The sequence below is a fragment of the Streptopelia decaocto genome (assembly GCF_964273445.1).
Source record: "Streptopelia decaocto genome assembly, chromosome: 6".
In the NCBI taxonomy this organism is placed as follows: Eukaryota; Metazoa; Chordata; class Aves; order Columbiformes; family Columbidae; genus Streptopelia; species Streptopelia decaocto.
This window is the reverse complement of record NC_138660.1, coordinates 27,024,936-27,046,314: the sequence shown is the minus strand read 5'-3', so window position 1 is coordinate 27,046,314 and position 21,379 is coordinate 27,024,936. Positions and strand designations below refer to the sequence as shown.

At 43.4% G+C, this 21,379-nt stretch overlaps 3 protein-coding genes across 7 annotated transcripts in view; 2 read left to right on the top strand and 1 right to left on the bottom strand.

The window, feature by feature from the left end:
• SEPTIN2 (septin 2) overlaps positions 1-21,379 on the top strand; it is a 122,201-nt gene that overhangs the window by 5,721 nt on the left and 95,101 nt on the right. The window lies entirely within an intron of this gene.
• SNED1 (sushi, nidogen and EGF like domains 1) overlaps positions 1-21,379 on the top strand; it is a 76,433-nt gene that overhangs the window by 23,812 nt on the left and 31,242 nt on the right. The window lies entirely within an intron of this gene.
• Positions 178-21,356, bottom strand: PASK (PAS domain containing serine/threonine kinase). 5 transcript variants are annotated; one of them, XM_082056215.1, is made up of 18 exons: positions 21,235-21,356; positions 20,400-20,592; positions 19,066-19,301; positions 17,856-18,026; positions 16,513-16,653; positions 15,815-15,949; positions 14,860-15,153; positions 14,354-14,516; positions 13,063-13,234; positions 10,560-11,875; positions 9,709-9,890; positions 8,676-8,843; positions 7,777-7,902; positions 7,051-7,185; positions 4,402-4,601; positions 2,809-2,942; positions 1,685-1,831; positions 178-655 (listed from the first exon to the last, which is right to left on the bottom strand). In XM_082056215.1, exons 2-18 carry the CDS (start codon positions 20,548-20,550, stop codon positions 591-593), a joined length of 3,936 nt encoding a protein of 1,311 aa, XP_081912341.1. In that variant the 5' UTR covers positions 20,551-20,592; positions 21,235-21,356; the 3' UTR covers positions 178-590. The 5 variants fall into 5 exon arrangements, 4 of the variants coding, with proteins under 4 accessions (XP_081912341.1, XP_081912340.1, XP_081912339.1 ...); XM_082056214.1 differs by having other exon boundaries at positions 19,066-19,262; positions 21,275-21,343; XM_082056213.1 differs by having other exon boundaries at positions 21,275-21,292.

Genomic DNA, 21,379 nt, shown 5'->3' with positions numbered 1-21,379 from the left:
AATTGCTGACAGGATTTCAACTCTGTACATCCTTTTCTTTCCAATATCTTTGTCTTACCAAAATCAAGGACAGAGAGAGGACTCTGACCAAAAAGAAAAGAGGAAAAAACCCCTGCATCATGTAATTCTGTATCTGTTTTTGAGGCCTGTTTGTGCACACAAACTCCAAACAGGCAATCACCTGAGACAAAGGTGTTTATTCATTCACTTTCAGAAAGAGTGAAACTACATATGAAAAGTAAAAACAGCCAATAAAAATACATTCTGAGTTATGAACAATTCAAACAAGATGTTAAAATCTTTGTTCTTACACAGGATGTGTTTTAAAGCTGTGAGGCAATTATAAATGCTTATTTGCCAGCAGCTTTTCTCGAGTGGCCGTGCCCAAGGCTGCCCTGCGCTGGCCATAGGGTCTTTCTCAAAGAGAGAAGCACTTACGATTAATTCCTGTTGGTTCCTGAATGACAGTGCATGTCCCGTGGCCAGGGCGCTGGGGTTTGGCTTGGGGGCTGCGTGGTGCCCCAGGCCTCAGCCCGGGCTCCCTGCAGCTGCGGCTTCCCCGCAGGGATCCACGCGCAGAGCCGGGGTGGTCAGGCGCAGCTCACACTGTCTGCGTGGGCGCGCTCACCAGAACTGCTCCTCAATCGGCTGCTTTCTAGGGAGAACAACAAACAGTGAGGGGTGAGCCATAGGTCCCTCTGGACAACAGGTGTATCGTCAAACTGAGCACATCTGGCTGGCAGGAGAATCCCAGAATCACAGGGACTGGAAGGGCCCTGGAAAGCTCATCCAGTGCAATCCCCCCATGGAGCAGGAACACCCACATGAGGTTACACAGGAAGGTGTCCAGGCGGGTTGGAATGTCTGCACAGAAGGAGACTCCACAACCTCCCTGGGCAGCCTGGGCCAGGCTCTGCCACCCTCACCCCCAACAAGTTTCTTCTCATCTTTAAGTGGAACCTTTTGTGTTCCAGTTTGCACCCACTGCCCCTTGTCCTGTCACTGGTTGTCACCCAGAAGAGCCTGGCTCCATCCTCCTGACACTCCCCCTTTCCATATTGATCCCCAGGAATGAGTCCCCCCTCAGTCTCCTCTTGTCCAGCTCCAGAGCCCCAGCTCCCTCAGCCTTTCCTCACACGGGAGATGCTCCACTCCCCTCAGCATCTTGGTGGCTGCGCTGGACTCTCTCCAGCAGTTCCCTGTCCTGCTGGAACTGAGGGGCCACAACTGGACACAATATTCCAGGTGTGGTCTCCCCAGGGCAGAGCAGAGGGGAAGGAGAACCTCTCTGACCTACTGACCACCCCCTTCTAACCCACCCCAGGTACCATTGGCTTCCTGGCCACAAGGGCCCAGTGCTGGCTCATGGTCACCCTGCTGTCCCCAGGACCCCCAGGTCCCTTTCCCCTACACTGCTCTCCAACAGCTCATTGCCCAACTTATACTGGAACCTGGGGTTGTTCCTGCCCAGATTCAAGACTCTACACTTGCCCTTATTCTATTACATTAAATGTTTCCTCCCCTAACTCTCCAGCCTGTCCAGGTCTCTGGATGGCAGCACAGCCTTCTGGAGTGTCACCTGATGAGAAGCGCCTTGCTAATCACAGCTCAGTCTGCTCTTAGAAATCATTCCTGCACGCTTGGCAGGCCCTGGGTGGAGGAAAATGCCTTCAGGACATTTCACCTGGCTCAGCAGAGATGTACACCTCTTCCCAGGTGTAGTCAGCCAGGTTCACAGGCTGCTTCAGCCAGCAATGCTCCGCTAACACGGCCAGAGTCATGCGCTGCTCCGGAACAGGATGCAAAAGCCCAGCGATTAGATCCATGAGGCCTGGGGAGAGACAGCGGGCAGAGGAATGGCTCAGGCTGTATTTTAGGTATGCTGGGAATGCAATATATGGTTTATATTCAAAGAATGCCAATTTCAACGACTAATCCTCCCCTTTGATTCCTTGTGCAGTACTGTTCTACCATGGTCTTGGTCACATGTGCTCAGCTCTGAGAACGATCCAAGATTTCCAGGTTGTGCAAACAGAACTGAGAGCAAGAGTTATCACACTGAAGAGCACCGAAGCGCCACAGAGGCAACCCTGACTCACTGTTTCCAAGCCCAGGCTTATCCTGCAGTTATCCCGTGTTTGATGTGCGGCTAAAGGTGCTCACAGGGGTCAGGGAAAGCTTCAAGGATTTACCAGTCAGCAGCACCCTGAAGCCTTCAAACCGTAGTGCTCCCACAGAGCCCAGAGAACTTGTTGAGGAAGACTTCGTTAGCCTGACATGCCATTAGTTTTCCATACCTCCAACAGAAAACAAGGCCAATGTATTTTGCCTGTGAGGTCAAGCCATACTATTAATTCAGAAATAATAAATTAACACACTATGTATCCCCAAAGTGACTGGCAATAGTTCAAGTGAGAAAACTTAGATTAGAGTTGCATGAGTGCCATAATTTATCTTACAGAGTGAACCTTCCCATCAGGCATTATTTTTTTTTTCTTTTCTTGGGTATAAACCTTAATGAAGCTTGACAAGCTGATAGGCTGAGTCATTATAATAACAGGAGGCCTGGAATTTGAAACCAATAAAACATATGACAGATAGCTGTGTTCATCATAAGCATGAAGAACTGCATAACCTACCCAAAAGGATACCTCGGGTAACTCTGCTTCAGCAAGCAGCTTTTAAAATCATTGCAGAGCACATTTGGAAACAATTTTCCAGTCTTCCCTGTGATTTCTGGAGAATAAATACTGATCAGGCTTTCCCAAGAGGTCTGCTCTTTTAGAAAAGCAAATGAGAATAATTCACCTTTGGAGCCAGGGCGAGGAGGATTCAGGACAGCAGCCACGGCCTCCTCCAGCTCACAGAAGGGATTCTCTCCAAACACCAGGGTATAAAGGGTGACACCCAGTGACCACATCTCCAACTCAGGGCCATGGTACCTGTGCAGAGATAAACTCAGATTGCAAATATATAATTGTATGCTGAACAAAGTAAAAAGAAAAAAAGCCAGCTGATAGCCCCTGTTTGCAATTTTTATTTTAATATAGGAAGTTTTTGAGAATTCTAATAAGGTTCTCATGTGTTTTTGAGAAGTCTGTATTAACCTTCTCCATGAAAAAAACCGCAACAAAACACAACCAAAGAATGGCCAAACAATTTCCGTTGACGAATATGTATAACATGCACCTAGACTTCCACATGCCTGAGCTGCTGACGAGACAACTTAAGCCTCTTCCTTCTTCACCATAAGCCAAAACTATCAAGTAAATATTTAAATGGAAGATCAGACACTGCAGTGGAATCCCCCTTGCCTCTTCCCATCCCTTGCAAGACAAAAGTGATTTGGAAATAAATATTAACTATCTGGATTCCATCTGAGAAAAAGGGACAGTTCCTACACACAGTAAGAGCCTGAACTCCCAGGGCAGTGCTGCTTCATCTTCTGTCTCATTCCCAGCAGGGAATTCCTCTCTTCCTTGCATTGTTCCTTGCCCCTACCCCAGTTAAGAGGAGCTGCCTGAAGGACCCATGAAAACAGCTGTGAAATGAGAGCAAGCTGACACCCTTGCACATCCAGTTAATGCTTAGCACCCTGTGATGGTGAGGCTTCCCTCCAGGAGCGGAGGCGAGACTGCCAGCCTACAGGTAAAGAGTGCTCAGAGGAAGCGAGAACAGGGGAAAAACAGCTCAGATGTGGGTAGCACAGCAAGAAAAGCTGCAAAAAGAAGAACCTTTCTGTCCAGAGGAGCTCAAAAAAGAAAAAACCCACAACAAACCAAAAACCAGGGAGATGAACAATGGTAAAACTGCAAATATTCACATGAGGAAGCAGGTAGGAAAGAAGGGAACAGAGGAGATGAGAGTGGGAGAAGTACAAACGCAGTACAAAACGCAGACATGGTCGGGGCAGATGCCATACAGCAATACTTGCTTTTACCACCTCTCTAAAAAACGCAGCTTTTAGTAGACACGTTAGTGTGTTCATACGCAGGTATGAAGAGAAGGTTAGCAAGCTGATGTACATATGAAAGATTACAGAAAAAAGACACACTCAAGTAACAACACAATTCATCCACTCCTCTAGCAGGCTGGCAATTAAAATCATAGGCTTGTTCTTAAACTTGGCTCTGCAGTAGGACAGACATTAGTACAAGGCTTTGCAAAACATCTGGCCAGAATAAGAAAACCTGTCAACAGACTTAGTCAGAAACGACTTTGTTTGTATTCAAGCCTTTGCAAATAATTTCTGTCACTGCAGAGCCCTAAATCTCACTGCAGTTTTCTGTGGCTAAATATTCTAGCAGAATAGCAATGGCAAAGCTTCTCTGTTCCAGCCCTGCACACACATTTTTTTTTGGTGCAATGGTCACAAAAATTACTTTTCAGAGAGTGACATACGGTTTGCCAGACAGCACTTCTGGTGAGCAGTATTCAATTGTCCCACAGAAGGTATAAAACAATTTGCCAGGTTCCAGGTAGGCAGCTGAACCGAAGTCCACTAATTTAATTGTGAAATCTTCAGCAATGACAATGTTTTCATCCTTGATATCTCTGTGAAGGATGTTTCTACAGTGGAGATACCCGACAGCTGACACAAGCTGGAAGAGGAGGAAAGAACTAGGTGTTACTACACAGTGGTGTCCTTCTGGGTAGTCTACGTGACATCACAGAGTTCCAATAGCCACATTTTGGCTTGTTTTGGCACTGTATAAACAAGATAAAGATCCTAATTTTGGTAACTGGAAATGAACACAGGCATGCCTGTCAGCCTTGCTGCAGCAGGTGTTGCAATGCTCTTGGAAGAGACTTAAAAAACCACTTTGCTTGCGTTCCTCTCACAAATGTGCAGGAAGACAGCACGCTATAGTCACGGTGTGCTTGTTTTTTGGTTAGAAGCATCAGAGCTTACTGTTACAATCCTGCCGGTTACTCTATTTTTATCCCAGCTTCACTTGGAGGGTTCTTTGATTTCTCCAGAAGGACATTACCGTGTGCCTCCGATACTGCAGGATGACAAAGCACTTAAGAGTGAAGTTTGGTATAAATAATATAGTCACTTCTAAATTCCATTCTTCTTTCTGCATGATTCACCCTACAGTGCCATAAGTAAGAACAGCATCAGAATTATATCACCTTAGAGACAATCGTGATCCCTACCACAATACACACAAGCAAGAAAAGCAAGTGGCTGACGTAGAAGAGTTTCTATTTATAATACAAAGCTCCCTTTGCAGAGAAATACTGTACAGGCCTGAAGTAACAAAGCACCCCTACAAACTCAGAGTAAGCTCAGGAAAAGGGCTTGTCCATCAGAAGTCTAGAGGGGCTGCAGTATGTGAATGCACACTGTGGAGCAGACACGGGAAAGTGCATCACTTTGGCTACCAGCTTCCACGCAGGCAGGGGGAGCGTGGACACAGTGGTGGGTTAACACGTGCAAAGTAATTCTTGCAAACCTTGGAGCAAGGAATTGACTCCAAAATACGTGAGGAGGAATCACCTGGGGACTGCTGTTGTGGTTAACTCAATGAACAAAGGACAATTTGGCTCTCAGGCAATCTCCTAACTCACAGTAACCTACCTTGAGTTATTTTCATAGAATCACACAATCCCAGGTTGGAAGGGCCCACAAAGGTCATCTGATCCAACCTTTCCTGGCAAAGGCCCAGTCTAGACAAACTGGCCCTGCACACCGTCCAGCTGAATCTTAAACATGTCCAATGTTGGGGAATCCACCACTCCCCTGGTGATATTAGACCAATGGCTGATTGTTCTCATCGTGAAAAACTTCCCTCGTGCCCTGTATGTCCAATCTGTATGTCCTCAGGAGTAACTTGTACCCATTTCCCCTCATCTTTTCCACGTGACTGGTTGTAAACAGGGAATCACAGAATCATAGAATCATTTCAGTTGGAAGAGACCCTCAGGATCATCAAGTCTAACCATAACCTAACCTAACTCCAGCACTAAACCATGTCCCTAAGAACCTTGTCTAAACGCCTTTTAAACCCCTCCAGGGATGGTGACTCCAGCACTGCCCTGGGCAGCCTGTTCCAATGCCCCACAGCCCTTTGGGCAAGAAATTGTTCCCCACATCCAACCTCAACCTCCCCTGGCGCAACTTGAGGCCGTTTCCTCTGCTCCTGGCGCTTGTTCCTGGGGAGCAGAGCCTGACCCCCCCTGGCTCCAAGCTCCTTTCAGGCAGTTCAGAGATCAGAAGGTGTCCCCTCAGCTCCTGTTCTCCAGCTGAACCCCCCAGGTCCCTCAGCCGCTCCCATCACACTTGTGCTCCAGCCCCTCGCCAGCTTCATCGCCTCCTCTGCACTCTCTCTAGTCCTTCTTATGTTGAGGGGCCCAAAACTGAACACATCCCTGCTTTGGTACTGAAAACATTCAGATGATGCCAACCATGTCCCATTTTAACCAGTCACTGACCAGAGCTCATCCTCCAGCCCAAAGACTACGTCTGCTAGGTGCACTTTGGCAGAAGGTGTGTAGGGAAACAGTTCAGGGAGTCTCCATCTTCTTTGTAGCCACTTTAAATTCCAAGATAATTTCTTGATTTTAAATTCCTTAAAAAGAGGAGAGCCCTTTATCCCCATAAGCAATCTAAACCAAGCATTGGTCTAAGTGAGAGTGTGGCATTTAGTGAGGCTTGGGGCAACTCCCATGAGCTTCCCTCCTCCTGCAGAGGAACTGTGAGGGCTCCACAAATGGGCATCCTGGTGGCAGGGGCAGCGTGCTGCAACAGGCACGGCCAAGAGGGGACGGCGCTACAGGAAATCCTCAGATGAAGTAAGGTCCTGTAAAGGCTTCTTTGTTACAGGTTTCTAAATAAACTTTAAAAAGGTTTCTGCAGGCAGCATTCCTGTTAGCCAGAAATCAGCCCCGCAGCATGATGAGGAAAAGTTCTGCAGGTATTGAGCATGACTCCGATTCAGCATGCCTGCTGATTAACGAGTAATTCTTCTGAGTGAAATAGGGTCCTGGTACTTATATTAACCAAATCTTACCTGCATGCAGCAAGTGTACATTCCCAGCTCTCACCTGTCTGAATATATAGCTTGCTAGTGGCTCATCCAGGTTGGGCTGATTATCAATGAATGTAAAGAGATCCAGACCAGATCCATGCTTCTCCATCACCAGCTGGAAGAAGTGTTCATTTTCAAATACATTCAGCACCTATAAATAACAGACTTTTAAAATCATGTTCTTCAACCTCAAACTGCCTTTTAAAAACAAACCAAACCAAACACAAACACAAACACAGCTCTCCTCTTGGAAGTTTAATCAACGCATATTATAATACTTGAAGGCTCGTTTCAGTGAGCACAGATGTTTCTTGAAAAGACAGCAAAATTTAAACTGAGAGCAGAATTAAAACGAAGAGCAATTCTCCTTCTGGGGGGGAAAAAACCCCAACCAACCAAAAATGACACAGCCCCAATACAAAGAATGGGAATCAAAGTATGTATCCAGATTATTTACTGAACTAGTACATGTTCAGATGTGACATCACATTTCCAAGATATGCACCCTATCATCTTGAAATGATGTACAGACTTTTGTTTACACCAATTGTTTGGGGTAAAAGTGTCAAAGCAGGTGATAGTCTGGTGTATATACCCTCCAAAACAAGACGGGATAGATAGGTTGTGCTCTTTCCTGAAGAGGTAAATTTAATACACTTCCTCACTCCTGAAGAGGAAGATGAGATGTGTTCAAAGGGACCATCTGATACAGTTCAAACTGCCCTCACCAAGTTCACTGTACCTTAATAATACTGGGATGCTGCAGCTTCAACAGGATTGCGATTTCTTGAGTAACTCTCCCCAGATCAGGATCATTTACCCAGCAGTCCTCAAGCACCCTCTCCTTCCAGATGAATTTTACAACAACCTACACAGACAACAGCATTCAGCATCACTTGTGAAAGTATGACTTTAAGTGTTTGGTAAGTTAATTTCCAGGAAAAATGTTAGCAAATCACATTACTAGAAGGACAGAAGTAAGCCAATGCACATTGCTTATTGTATTTTTAGATATATCTAAACTAATTTAGTCCTAGAAGCCAAATGATGCACAGACATGTATTTCCTTTTTATTGATGCTCCGAATTCCAAAGGGTTTGACAGGCCTGCTCTCTTATCAACCCAGTTACAGCAGCAGTGATGTCTGGCACAGGGGTCAACAGAGGGAAAACGAGCACTTAACATCCATGCAGAGAAACACCGGAGCTTGCCTCTCAACACCCAAAATACTTCCACTGATAAACAGGAGGGTCCCATAACCTCAACGTGTCTACTCCACATTCTTGAGTCATGGCATGATAAAAACTTTGAATTTTGTCATTCTCTTTAGTAACAGAAGATTAAAACATGTAATTCTGTTAAGTTTAGTATGTACTTCTTTCAACAGGTTAAATCAGCTACATGGTCAGTCTCATTCTGTGCCTGTGGCCTTAGGTAACAGTTCATACACTGCATCAGCGCAAGCATTTCACTGTCCTGTTTTCATGAGGTTAGTGATTTCGAATTTCCGTTTAACAGGAAAACCCCACACTATCAAATAACAGCTTTTAACAGTGCAGTGCTGACAGTATATGAACACTCTAACCTTTCAGTTTTCATCCTAAATAACCACTGCAATGAGATCTAAAAGAAATATTTAACCTCCTGGTGATCCTTCTTGCCTCTGGCAGTCCAGACAAAGCCAAAAGATCCTTTGCCAATAAGACTGAGAGTGCTGTAATTTTTTGCGTATTCTCCCTCACATGCCCTTAATCTTCCAAGCTCTTCAGCTCTTCGGGAATTCTCAAAAAGTGAAGCTGATCTGATGGCCTAGGTACAGATAAAGAAAAATAGCAAGGAAAAAATTATTAAGACACAGAATCATGTTTATAAAATGAAGTAAATACTGAAAAGAACAGACACATCTGCAAGAATAGCTAAAAGGAGTGATCTTTGGTTTTGATAGCTGAACTGTCTGATGGTGTAACCATCACCCGATGAGACAGCCACCTCTCAGCAGCTACAAACACTGCTTAATTCAGAGAAAGGTAAAGAAAACAGCAGCATATGCACCTTAGATACTCGCACAAAATTCTCTGTGCAAGTAGGAAAATGAAGTCATTGTGGTCTATGACCGAATTATAATTTTATTTGATGAATAAAAAGTAGGTTACTTTCAATGTTGTAGTTTTTCGAGGTAAGTGTATTCTAGATGGATAGACCTAAAAGGATACTGCTTTAAGCCCTGTCTATAAATTTGGCCATTTCTATTTGCCTCAGAAACTTTAAAAGGGTTAGTATAGAAAAGATATTAAATTGCCAGTGTTTACCACACTTTCTGGTAAGGTAGCATATTAGTTCTGTAGATTGGTTTTTAGCAGACACAAAGAGGAAAGAAGTTCGGGGCATACCCTCCTGAATTTCAATACCCCGGTGTTGTGGTTTATGCCAAGGATGCACAGAGCACCTGGGCCAGTCACAACGGGCTGCTTTTGCCAGTCTTTCCCAGTTAAGCTCAATTCTAATGCAGTCAACTTTTCTTTTGACATAACAATAAGGAAACAAAGAAACAGCATTATCCGCCCACCATCTTGTGACAATGTTTTAGTTTTAAAACTTTCTGACCTTAGCTTCAGTTTAACACTCAAACAAGGAAAAAAAATGCTCAATATTATATAATGGTAGAATTTCTTACTTCTCCAAGACTTTGTGTAGAAAGATCTGCAATAGACTGGGCAGAGCTTGCTAGACTGGAGACCAAAAGCTGAGTCCTTGCTACAGCTTCCCTCTGGCTCTGTAGAAGGTCTTTCACCACACAGACACAGAAAAGTATGGCACGGTCCTGCAGTTCTACACGTTTCACTTCAAAGAGTACACCTGTAGAAACAGGTCAGGAACTTAAAATGATAGAAAGAAACTGTAGTGTTGAATGAGACCGCAGACATTTTAGGACAAAATTCTGAGCTCTTAACAAAGTGAATTCCTCCATTATTCTTTTGGGGAACACCCACTCAGCGAGGAACCATCAGAGGGGCTGACAAAAGCAGAGCTATTCTAGAGATACTTGGTGGCTACATCTATAGTTGCCACCCCCAGCAGAAACTTTTGTCAGTGTCCAGTTTTAATTATGGATTTCATGTTGTTATTCTAAATTACACAAATATGGGGATTTTAGAAAATAAGCCACAGAATCCAGGCAAAGGAACGAAACACATTCCACTGCACAATTTAAATACAACTTTACAATGGAGTTTATATTTTCTGTTCAGAAGAAGTTATCACATTCAAATCTTTTAATTGTGGTTTAAGAATATTTCTGACTATTCAGTCTGGATTAATTTCTTAGTAACTGTGTATTTTATACTACCTGCTTTCCAGTACCCTCTGCGTAGACTTAAATACCATTTTTTCTTCTAGACAGCAGAGCTTCTTCCTTCCTCTCCACTGCAAACTTCTAACCAGAATTTTCTGTCTTCTGCAAAAATGTGCGTGAAAAAGAGCATCCTGATAAGAGTTTTGGGAAAAGGAAAAATAGGTTTAACTTACTTAACTGTGAGCCATCTCTGTGACAGCAATTCCCAGCATAGCTGCCTTCCAGAATCTCCAGGGTAAAAGAAGCTGCTGGGCTGGGCCTTCCTTCTTTTTTCACTGGGGTCGATGTTACTTGTAGCTCCATATTTTGCTGCCTGTGCAAGTGACAGTCTTCTTCAGGGCTACCTCTGCTTTCAAGTGGGTTTCTGTTAATGTTGTCCCCCACAGCCTCTGCAAGAGTTTCCATCCTCTCAAGAAACGCTTTGGAGGATTCTTGAGACTTTTCTAAATGCCTTGGGGAGCCCAGCCACCCAGAACCATCTTCTACAGCAACACCATTCAACAGCTGCTTTTCTTGCCCAGCTGAAAAGGCACAGATTTTCTGAGTCAGCATGTTGCCTGCAGTGGAGTCCACTGCATTAGAGGAGGATGCTCCTATAAGAGCTGCAGTACTACCTGAACAATTATCTGAGTTCTCCTTGACACCAATATTCAGACCCAGCACATCAAGACCAGAGCAAATACAGTTCAGCCCAGTGTCTGATTTATTACCATCTACAGAAGTTGTGGCAATTCCTGGTGCAGAAGCACTGCAACCCATTTTATATCCTGAGCAAACATCATGGATATTATTTCTTCCCTTTTCAAAGAAGGATGAAGTACCATTTAGCAGGCAGTTTTCAATGACAAAATGCTCAAGGCTGGAATGTTTTGTATCACACAACAAGTTTGTTTTTGACAACTGCCCTGTAACCATGTGGCTTTGAAAGTCTTGCCTACAGTCCAGTGTTGTCCCAGACCATGGCTCATCTACTGTTGGTGTTCCAGGTGAGTTACACGTAACATCAGAAGGCAGCTTAATTGGGCCACAGGATGCGGTATCTAGATTGTCTTCTAGCCTAGAGCAAACAGGCAACCAGGCAACATTTACTGAAGAAGCTTGTCCCCAGGCGTCAGTGGTGTGCTGATGCTTCAGCATTTCATATGGTAAGCTACAGATCTGCTGACAATTTACTTCCTTGAGCTCTCGATGATGAACTTGTAATTGGTTAGGCAAGCTACTAGTCTCACTGGCATTTTGAGTCTCAGAGGGAGCAGATACTGCATTATCACTGCTTCTTGCTGGAATCTTCATGTTCTGACCTAAATCCAACTGCTCTGAATCAGATGACATGGGAGACGGCCTTGCAGAGAGCATCTTCTGAGAATTATTTGATGCTGCAGTTTCCACTGTTCCGCACTGTTCCACTGATCTCATTCTATCAAGCCAGGTTTCAAGGTAAGGCTCTCTGCAGTGGGCTGACAGCCCAGCGGTAGCAACACTGTCTTCACTGCAAGGATTCTAAGTTATTAGTGATATCATGATGACAAAAGAATGAGAAAATCATCACACTGTATACCACCCACTCTTCTCTTACTATGGCCACTATTTGAAACCTGCACCAATTGTTTTAAGTTTAGAAGAAAAAGGCAGAAAGCTGTTGGCACAGGCATTCAAAATTATAACAAATTCCATCTTGACCAAAGAGGCGCAGGTACACTCGAACGGCGCTCTTGCTCTACGGATTACTTCCTTCTCTAGCTTAATTTCTAAATATATACATATATAGATCATTTACCACAACAAAAAGCCAGTACATGTGGTGAGATGCTTCCAGTCACAAGAACAGAAGATCCCTTGTCTGTCCAACCGAAGATGGATGTCCCCACCCATCAATTTAACCATGGTTCAGCCCAGAGCACAAGGCATTTTACAAACATTCTATTAGTAAAAATGCAGAGCAGAAAAACAATCCATGCAGCAAAGCACTTACAATCCATGTATGATGTGAGAGATGTAAGCCCAGGAGAGCACAAGGAAACAATGAGACTATCAGTCTCTTTAAAAGGCAGCAAGAACTGTGCTGTAATAGTTTATATATTAAAAAGGGCAGTAAATATTTTCTGAGGGTTAGACTTGTTAATGTGGAAAGCTTAAAATTTGACTCAAACCATGTGCATCATATATGTACTTGTGCAGAATTTCTAACCTTGTAACAGGAAAAAGACCCAGAAAAGCTACAATAAAAATAGCTGGACTTAAGTGACACGGTAGTACTGTATTTTAATGGATGACCTGACAGTTAACACCAAGCACCGAAAGGAGTAACATTTAGAATTCATTCCAGGTAACCTGGCTTCAGTGCAACACCAGCTGGTTGATAAACATCCACTGTTTCTGATCTAGCAAAGACAGAGCCTAATTACATTCCCTAGCCTGGGTGAAGCATTTGGTTCCCTCTAGAGATGGAATCCCTGTAGCTTTGCAACTGTAGGTTATACAGATCTAAACAAAAATCTCAGGTAGGCAAAACTCAACCTGCCTTGCAAGTCACACTGATTTGAAAGACAGCAAAGTGTGGAAGGCTCTTGTTACACCTTCCCGTGGACATCACAGAGGTGAAAAACAGTTTTGCTAGTGATTGCCACCATAGCTCTTCATTTTTCAGAGTGAATATGCAGTCCATGCAATGCCTACCTATTAGAGGGTGTGGATGCTGCTTCAGGAGGTAAAGGAGGAGAAAAAAATCTGGTCTCATTCTTTTGCTTAATCTCATCATGTATTAATCTGTCATCTTTGTGTCTTTGTTCAAATTGCTGCTCTTCATCTCTTGACAGAAGGCTTGCTGGAGATGCAGTCAAGCTGCTGCCTGTACCAAACAAGAAATAAAACCATACCAACTTAGCCTTTTGCGTTCACGCTTCAGAGACTACAGTGATTAAAAACAATCCTGGAACTGCCTTTGTCTGTCTTGTCCCAAAAATTGAATATAAGAGACTTGATTAAGGCAAAGTGGTCCAAATATGAGCACTCCACTCCGGCTTGAGAAGTCACCACATGCAGGAATCTAAATGTTTCAGATCAAAATCCACAAGTTTGTAAGAGGAAGTGAATTATCTATTGTTAAGGAGTCAACAAATCTAGATTTGAATCTAGAAGAATCCTTCCATTTATTAAAGGCTGAGCACCAACAATGCTCCCTCACTGAAGAACTGAATTAACTCCAAGATTAGAGGCATTGCCTCATCAAAGAATTACCTAAGAAATTGCACAGTCTACTAACTCTCCTTTGTTCCAGTAGTGTGCATAGCTTTCGAGGCAGATGTGCATTTCTAAGCAAAGAAAACATAAAAAGAAAACAGAAAAAAAACCACAAACCAACCACCAAGTAAATGAAGGAAACAAAACCAGCATAAAAGATCTCTTGCAAAATGGATGAAAGTATGCACTTGCTTGTGTTCGCTGTTTTGGGCAGAGCTAGCTGGAAAGGCAGATGTGGAGACATAAGCTTTCTTGCTTCTGTTTACTTTGATAAATTCTTTGTAAATGCAGCAAACTGCATCAGAGGAATATGTGATGCTTCCTAACTGAAACACCACGGCAACATAACATCGAATATTAGCCAGCAACATGAGTCAATTCAGAAGAATATTAGAATTTTCCCATAAAATATTAGTTGTAATCATCTACAGCTCTGCTGCCATGCTATCATAAAAGCTGTATTTCACTCATCTTAAAATACTCAGAGTTCCTAACAGGGGAGGGAGGGGAAGTGCTCATTAAGTGCAAAGCATCATCTATTAACAGTGTAATTTCCAACTTGGATATTCAGCTTCATTTTCTTATCAACAAAGAGGCACAACAAGAACAATTCTGTTCACCTTAGGTTATAGTGGAAATCCAGTTTAAAAACTGCATGGAGGTACATTGCTTTTACAAAGTGTGTTCCCGTGTTCATAGGCAAATCTCTCATCTCTCTTTATTTTACCTTTCTTCCAGCAGCCAGAGCCAGTTGTACAGAAGGCAGGAACACCTTCAAATATGCACTCACTCTCTGTCCCCATGGAGTTGTCAAGAGGAGGTAATGGCAAAGAACAGTCACTGCTTCTCTCCATGTTGTTATAGAAACCGGGGATCAGGAACGTAATGTTCTAAAACACAGAAGGAAACCTCAGAGACCTAAGCTGACTCTCACAGGTTGGGGAAAAATGCTAACAATCCACATTCATGGACCTGATTCTGATGAGTAACCAGGCAAAAGTGATCCATGTGACTGAACATGTACTTGAAATGCACACTAGGTCCTCAGCACTGTGAGAATTCGCAATTACAGCAAGGGAATTTGTGTATCATCCTACAACTCACTTGCCAAACACATGGAACACGGAGGTTTTGTGATAGACAGAAATGAGTGTGAAAGATGACTGTACAATTCCAATGGATATGCTGCCAGACAGAGCAGTCTTTTGGGAGGGATTCAAACTCCTGTCTTACCTTTCCTAAGAGTTCTTTCTTCTCATAGCCAAAGAGCATCAAAGCAAAACTATCCTTGATGCCACAGATGGTTCCATCTGACCGGACAGTAATAAGACCACTGATGGTGGAGAAAACCAGGACTGTAGCAGAGTAATGACAGCCTGTGAAAGAGCTGCCTTCTTCTATCTGCGGAACACCGTCCTTCTGCATGGCTACTTGCTCCTCTTCCAGAAGGCTTACTTGCAGCTTTAAACTGAGAGGAAACATGTTACCCTCTCTGGATCGGCCTACAGCTCGCTGGATCCTGAGGTTCTAAATTAAAGAAAAAAAAAAGGACAAACAACCCAGAAAACATCTAAACTAACCAAATGTTTTGGTCGTATTTCAGTATTCATAAAAAATTACACAGGAACATTATCAGGAAAAAAGGAGCAGGAAAAGAAAAATGAAACAATCCTGTGAATACTGAAATTGGAATAAAGTCTGGTTTTCTAAGGATTCCAAATCCAGTGTTGAACTCCTTTATGAATATCCTGCTGATGAAGACCAGGGAAGTCCACGCTGCAGCTTTTCGGCAAATGAGGCATTAATAATTTCAACTATCTAGCTGTTTGTTTTCATGGCATTGGCAAGATCTGGTTATTTCTTTAGACTTGCACTCCTCAGACAGGCATGACTGAAACTGGCTAAGGAATTCAAAGGAATTTTAGGGAGCTGACAGGGACAGCATGGTTTCCTAAAAAGCAAGGACTGGAGAAAAGTGTCTCTTCCACAGTGAGAGGTCAGGGCTTGGTCTTGTTCTTTCTTAGGAAATATTCAGACAGCAGCTCCATAAATAAGCAACATACCCTTTTTCAGGGGACTTATGTTTCTCTCTGAAAAGGCTTTCTTCTGTTAGATGAGGGAAAACAGTATGCACCTGTGTTCCAAACCAGAAAGGCATGGAAGAACATGGTTGGTGTTCATACTGTACCTTAGGGATCTTTTTGCCTAGAAGAGGGATCTGCACAGAAGGAATCAGGTCCTTTACGTGGAGCCCAACTACTTCTTCCAGTGTTGGGTAGCCATGGAGATGGGCAAAAAGGAGGTCACATGATATTATCTCTCCCTTGGAAAGAAAATTTACAGGATTATTTCAATTTTAGCATTTTAGCCACAGTTCACTCAATCCTTTAACAACAGTTTCGGCAAATACTAAGCAAATGGCAGGATGCTTCATTCTGTATTGTCTTTGTGGATACAACTACCTCAGCAAAAGCAGACACAGCATGACACAGTTCTCTGAGGTTTCCAGGCAGAGCCCACCCTTTGCCATGGGGAGAAGCAGGGAAGTCCAATGCTCCTCACAGAACTTTTCGTCAGTGAGCTGATCCCTTCACAAGGGGATCACTGCCACAACTAACCAGACCCTGCAAAACCGACGCTGCTGAAGTCTAAAATGTCCCCAGGGGAGAGACAGAGTATTTTAATGTGACTTGGTGAATACATGGAGGTGAGCTGCATGGGAGATACATGCACAGCTCCTGCATGTGCAGTCCCAGTTTTGGGCAGTACTATGTACACACTTCATGTTCACAAATGATAACGTGCCTGCTGGCTTTCAGACACGTTTCATTTGCACACAAACTCTCACAAACTGCAGCCTCTTTTGATCATTAGGAAAACACTCACGTCAGCCCTGAAGGAAACGGAAGCTGAAAGTCTCTCCACTGGTTCCAGCACAATCACACAACACTGGTTGTCCTTGCTTCTTATTCGCCTCAGCCAGACTGAGACAGGGATCTTCTCTTTGAGACGGCCTATAACATCCACCTTTCCGTAGGATTCAGAGATGTAGCCATAATTTAGTAAGATTGTGGTTACTTAGTAAGAATTTCAAATAAGAATAAGATATTAAGCCAAGATATATCCCTGTTATTGTCAGAAAAACATTGGGGTTTGATTACTTATCATTTTTTTTATTGGAAGAAACACAGTGTTAATACAGAAATGAAAACGCTTACAAATGATGCATGGATCATACACAAAATGTCATGGTTGCTTTTGTCTTTTCTCTCTCAGCCTCAAGAAGACTAAAGGCATTTCCTTCAGCATAATAAAAGTGCCCATTTAATACCTTACATTCAGTAAGAAGTACCTTTCTGAGATCCCATGGTGCTAGTGAATACTCTGCATTAGTAACATAGTTCTTACTTTCAGCTGCAAAAATAGCAGTTTACCTTCTTATGGTAGGAGGTGCTTCTCAAATCAGAAAATGTTTGTTTATCTTATAACCTGCATCGTTCATATCAAGCCTTTTATCATTTTTACGTGGTCTTGACAGAATGGGTTTATGAATTACACAGAGATTCCCATAAAGTACTTAGAATGGCTGTAGCTTAGAATTAGTGCCTTTATCAGACTAATTTTAATCTTGGATTTCACCAAATCAATCCTAGATTTTTTTTTCTCCATATGCAATTGAGGATTTAAGAAGATCAAGCTCTGAGATGCTGACATTTTCAGTACAAAAATAATACACCAGGAAGAACTTGAGCTCACATTCCAAATATTTTCTAGTGACAACTCACAACAGCAACAAAAGAAAATAATTTTGAGACATTTATCTTATAAACAACCCCACTACAGGCAAAATATCAATTCCACTCTTTTGCACCAACTGGATATTTCACAGTATTTGACTGACTTGTAACTTCATAACATCCACAATGATAATTGTTAAATTTTTTTTTTAATCTAATGTCCTTTAGGTTGTGATTTGGTCAAGTCACACATGCTGGCAGCTGCAAAGCTCTCATGGGTGCCTCCCAAACCATCCTTTGCCCTTTGAATTCCCCCATCTGCAAATTTTTAAACAGAACAGTCCTATAAACGACATAATGGCCAGACGCCCACAAAGTTAAATATATCAGGAATTTATATTGAAAATGTCACAAAAAGCATCAAAACCCCAAACCAAAGCCTACAAAAGCGATGTATATGGTGGGGAATATTTGCTTGAACATTTCACGTACCACAGTTCCCGAAGTCACTGTTGAACATTCATCAGTTTCTAAGTACTCCTCTCCCACAGCTTCCCAGACCTCCTGGCTGGATTTGGATATGAAGTGGGACAGCTTTTGACCGATGAGCTCCTGACTACTGCACCTGAGCAGCTTGCAGGCTTTGTCATTAGCCACCAGGATCTAGAAAAGTGGAAAAAACCAAAACAAAACAAATCACCAAAACAAGAATAAAAGCTGTAAGTTTTGTTAATAGATCATCATCTCCTCAGGTTGTTGCTTTAATATCTTATAATATCCCTTCCTCCTGGTGGAAATGGAATGGCTCTTTTAAATTGTGAAATCTTCAAAACCAGTGCACAAAAGCTTCTTATTCTAAGATATCCCTTGCACACCTGACTTCTTGGTTAAGAGGGTTTGAGACATTGCTTTCCTTTTAGGTTTAATGCTTTCTTTCAACTGCCAACCCACTCCAGCCTCTTGTATTGTTTAAATAATTACATCCACAGAGACAAAACTACCAAGTTATATTTGCTGGCAAAGCCTGGGCAGATAACTAAATTTTATTCACACCTGAAGGCCAGTAATGACACCAGTCATTGACATGCTTAGGCCTGTGTTACAGACCAAGTCAGGATTAAATGCCTTTAAGATACGTAAGCCCAAACTGTCGGTTCAAACTAAAAATGATACAGCTCTCTGAAGTCTTCAGTACTCCATTTTATATTAATGTTTACTCTCAGGACAGAAACAGAGAAATTCACTCCCTCCCAATGCAAAAGGCATATTTACTGAGTCAGATAAAGAGACCTTCTGCCACCACTAACCCATTCCAGGGTTGGCACCTAATAGACAGAAGGCTTGAAGCACATTTTGGATTTCCTTTCTTCCCTCATGTCACATCACAGCTGCATTCTTCTTTATTCCCTTTTTCAAACAGAAAACCAAGACACCCGTGCTTTTGCTATTGTCTTGTACATTTTGCAAACTACAGCATGCAATGGAAACAAACACATGGTCAGTCTTTAGAGGACTGCTGAGCTTGAGCATACTATGAAATGAATTCATGATGCTCCGATTGCCTGCAGACACATGACAGGCATTTTAGAATCATTTCAGTTGGAAGAGGCTCTCAGGACCATCGAGTCCAGTAGCCGATCCAATATCATACAACCCACACCAGTTAGAGCCTGATTAGTTTAACAGTTTCTTCTGCAAGTACCTCTGTGGTGTTGACATCCACGGTGAAGATGGCTTTGTTTGGATTGCGTGCAGCAGTTGGGAGGTGCTGGCTGGATTCATCCACGGCGAGGGCATGCAAAAAGGAGGAAGAAGCAGAACTTCCAATGGAAGTGGAGAGAGAGGCAGAATCCCACCGAGCCCATGAGTTACTACTTCTGCTGGTACAGATGTTACGAGCTGCTAGTGAAGACAAACAGTAAGAGCTCCATTTCTCCCCTGTGAAAAGATAAAGATCAGCTCTGTAGCTTTAACAGTCTACTACACGAGTTTGAGAGGAATGAATTAAAAAATTAGTTGTCAGATGAAGTAATTCCAAAATATATGCTCCTACATTTTTTAAAGAAATCAGAAGAAGATAAAAATCAATAAAACTAAAGAAAGCAGAAATAATTCTAATTAATGTATTTTTTAGAATCACAGCCACTGGAACAGTTAAGCTCAGTCCATAGGCTAGAAAAAAATTGCTAACATCCGTAAGATTCAACCAGACTAGTCAACTTTTATTTTTCACTTAACTTATCAGAGTTTAAGAGGTTTTGAAATCTCTCAAGTTAAAACTGAAACCATTATTAAATATAATTACAGTAAGTGCTCAAGCCCTAATTAAATACTGCATTAGTCAGAAGCCAGTTAATTAACTGCATGCAAGATGTGACACTGGAATACCTGAGCCCACACCAATGCTTTATGTTACCAAATTATTCCACTAAATGACTCTACTAAATCTTTCCAAATGATTCTACTAAAACTTTCAAAAGTTCTGCCTGTAAAAAATGTTTCCCTGGGAAGTGGCATCAGCAGCCAAGTGCCATTTCTCTCCTCCCAAAACAGTCCATAGCTTTGAAGGTTCAGCAGCATTGGAAGCATTATGAACATCACAAGAACATTTTTGGACCACACACAGTAGGCATATGCTCACCATGATAAAACAGGGAGACCCATATCTGGACGCATTGTAAACAACAAAGTTCTTCCCCTCCTAACAGAATCCAGTATAACAATATCTTTCTCCTCACTGGAGATTTCTGATGTTTTAGGTAATAATACAAGGTGGCGGGGTGATCCAATGGCGGTCAATAAAGGTCACTCAAGGACAAGTGCAAGTGTAGAGCACCTATTCAGCAACATGTCCCCGGTAAACTCTCCCCGCCTGCAGTAATCTATGGCTCAGGTGCTTCTTGAACAAGTGTTTTCCAGCAGCTACTTATTGCTATTGCCTCTTGTTTTTGAGGAGGAGAGGAAGATCTGAAACGGTCTGAAACACATCACCTTCACTGATGACATGTGAACTCAGTCTCAAAATACTGTGCTCACCAGACAGAGATGCTCTAAGCCGGCAGAGTCCAGAGAGCTGACTTTTCCTGCCCTTGCTGGCCCAGGGGTAGGATCTATTGAGCTTATCAGAGTCATTCAAGGGAGCAGGGACTAAGCTCCCTTCAGAGGGGTTACAGGCCTCAGCTGCCATGATCACACTCTGCTTGCCATGCCACACCCAGGGAGCCACCGTCTGTAACAAAAACATAGGAAATTCAGTCAGTCTCACAGCCAAGCATTAATGCTTGGGCCACTGGCAGGTAACAATGCCTTCTGACCCAAAGCACAGCCCTGTAAGTTACGGCAAGACTGCCGCTCCTTCTCGTGTCCTGATCAATGACTGGTTTGTGTAGTTAACACAGAGGAGACTCTACTGCCTGTTGTCCTGGCCTGGTGGTACAGGATACCTGTGATCCACAGGACACCTGCACCACATTTCTGTTTAGAGCTAACAAACACCCAGCCAGCACTCTCCCCCTATTCCTACTTGCTTTAAGAGAAAAAGCTTTGCTATTATAATTTGGGAAGCAATTCCTAGTTTTGAGACAGCAAGTGTAGCACAGCCTCCCTCCCACCCAGGGTGCCGTCGCTACCACCCATCCTCCCCGGGCTGCGTCCCTAGTCCGCCAGCTGTGAGAGGAGAGGAGAGGCGAGACGAGACGAGACCAGCCCAGCTCAGCTCAGCCCAGGCCGGGCCAGCCCAGCCCAGCCCAGCTCAGCTCAGCCCAGCTCAGCTCAGCCCAGCCCAGCTCAGCTCAGCTCAGCCCAGCTCAGCTCAGCTCAGCTCAGCCCAGCCCAGCCCGGTCCAGTCCAGTCCGGTCAGGTCCGGCCCCACCAGTCCCGGCCCAGCCGCGGCCGCTCCTCAGGGCGGTCACCATACAGCCGACCGGCGCGAGGAAGTAGGGGACGGGACTCAGCAGCCGCTTCGCCCAATAAGCGAAGGCAGCGGGAGAGCGGCACGGAGAGAAGCCAATGGGACG

Excerpts from the sequence above, each read along its gene's own strand:
- PASK (XM_082056213.1), bottom strand. Across the intron at positions 8,844-9,708 it reads CTACACAAAGTCTTGGAGAA|GCCATCAGATCAGCTTCACT; the intron begins GTAAGAAATTCT and ends ATCTGTACCTAG. Across the intron at positions 2,943-4,401 it reads GAAGTGCTGTCTGGCAAACC|GTACCATGGCCCTGAGTTGG; the intron begins GTATGTCACTCT and ends ATCTCTGCACAG.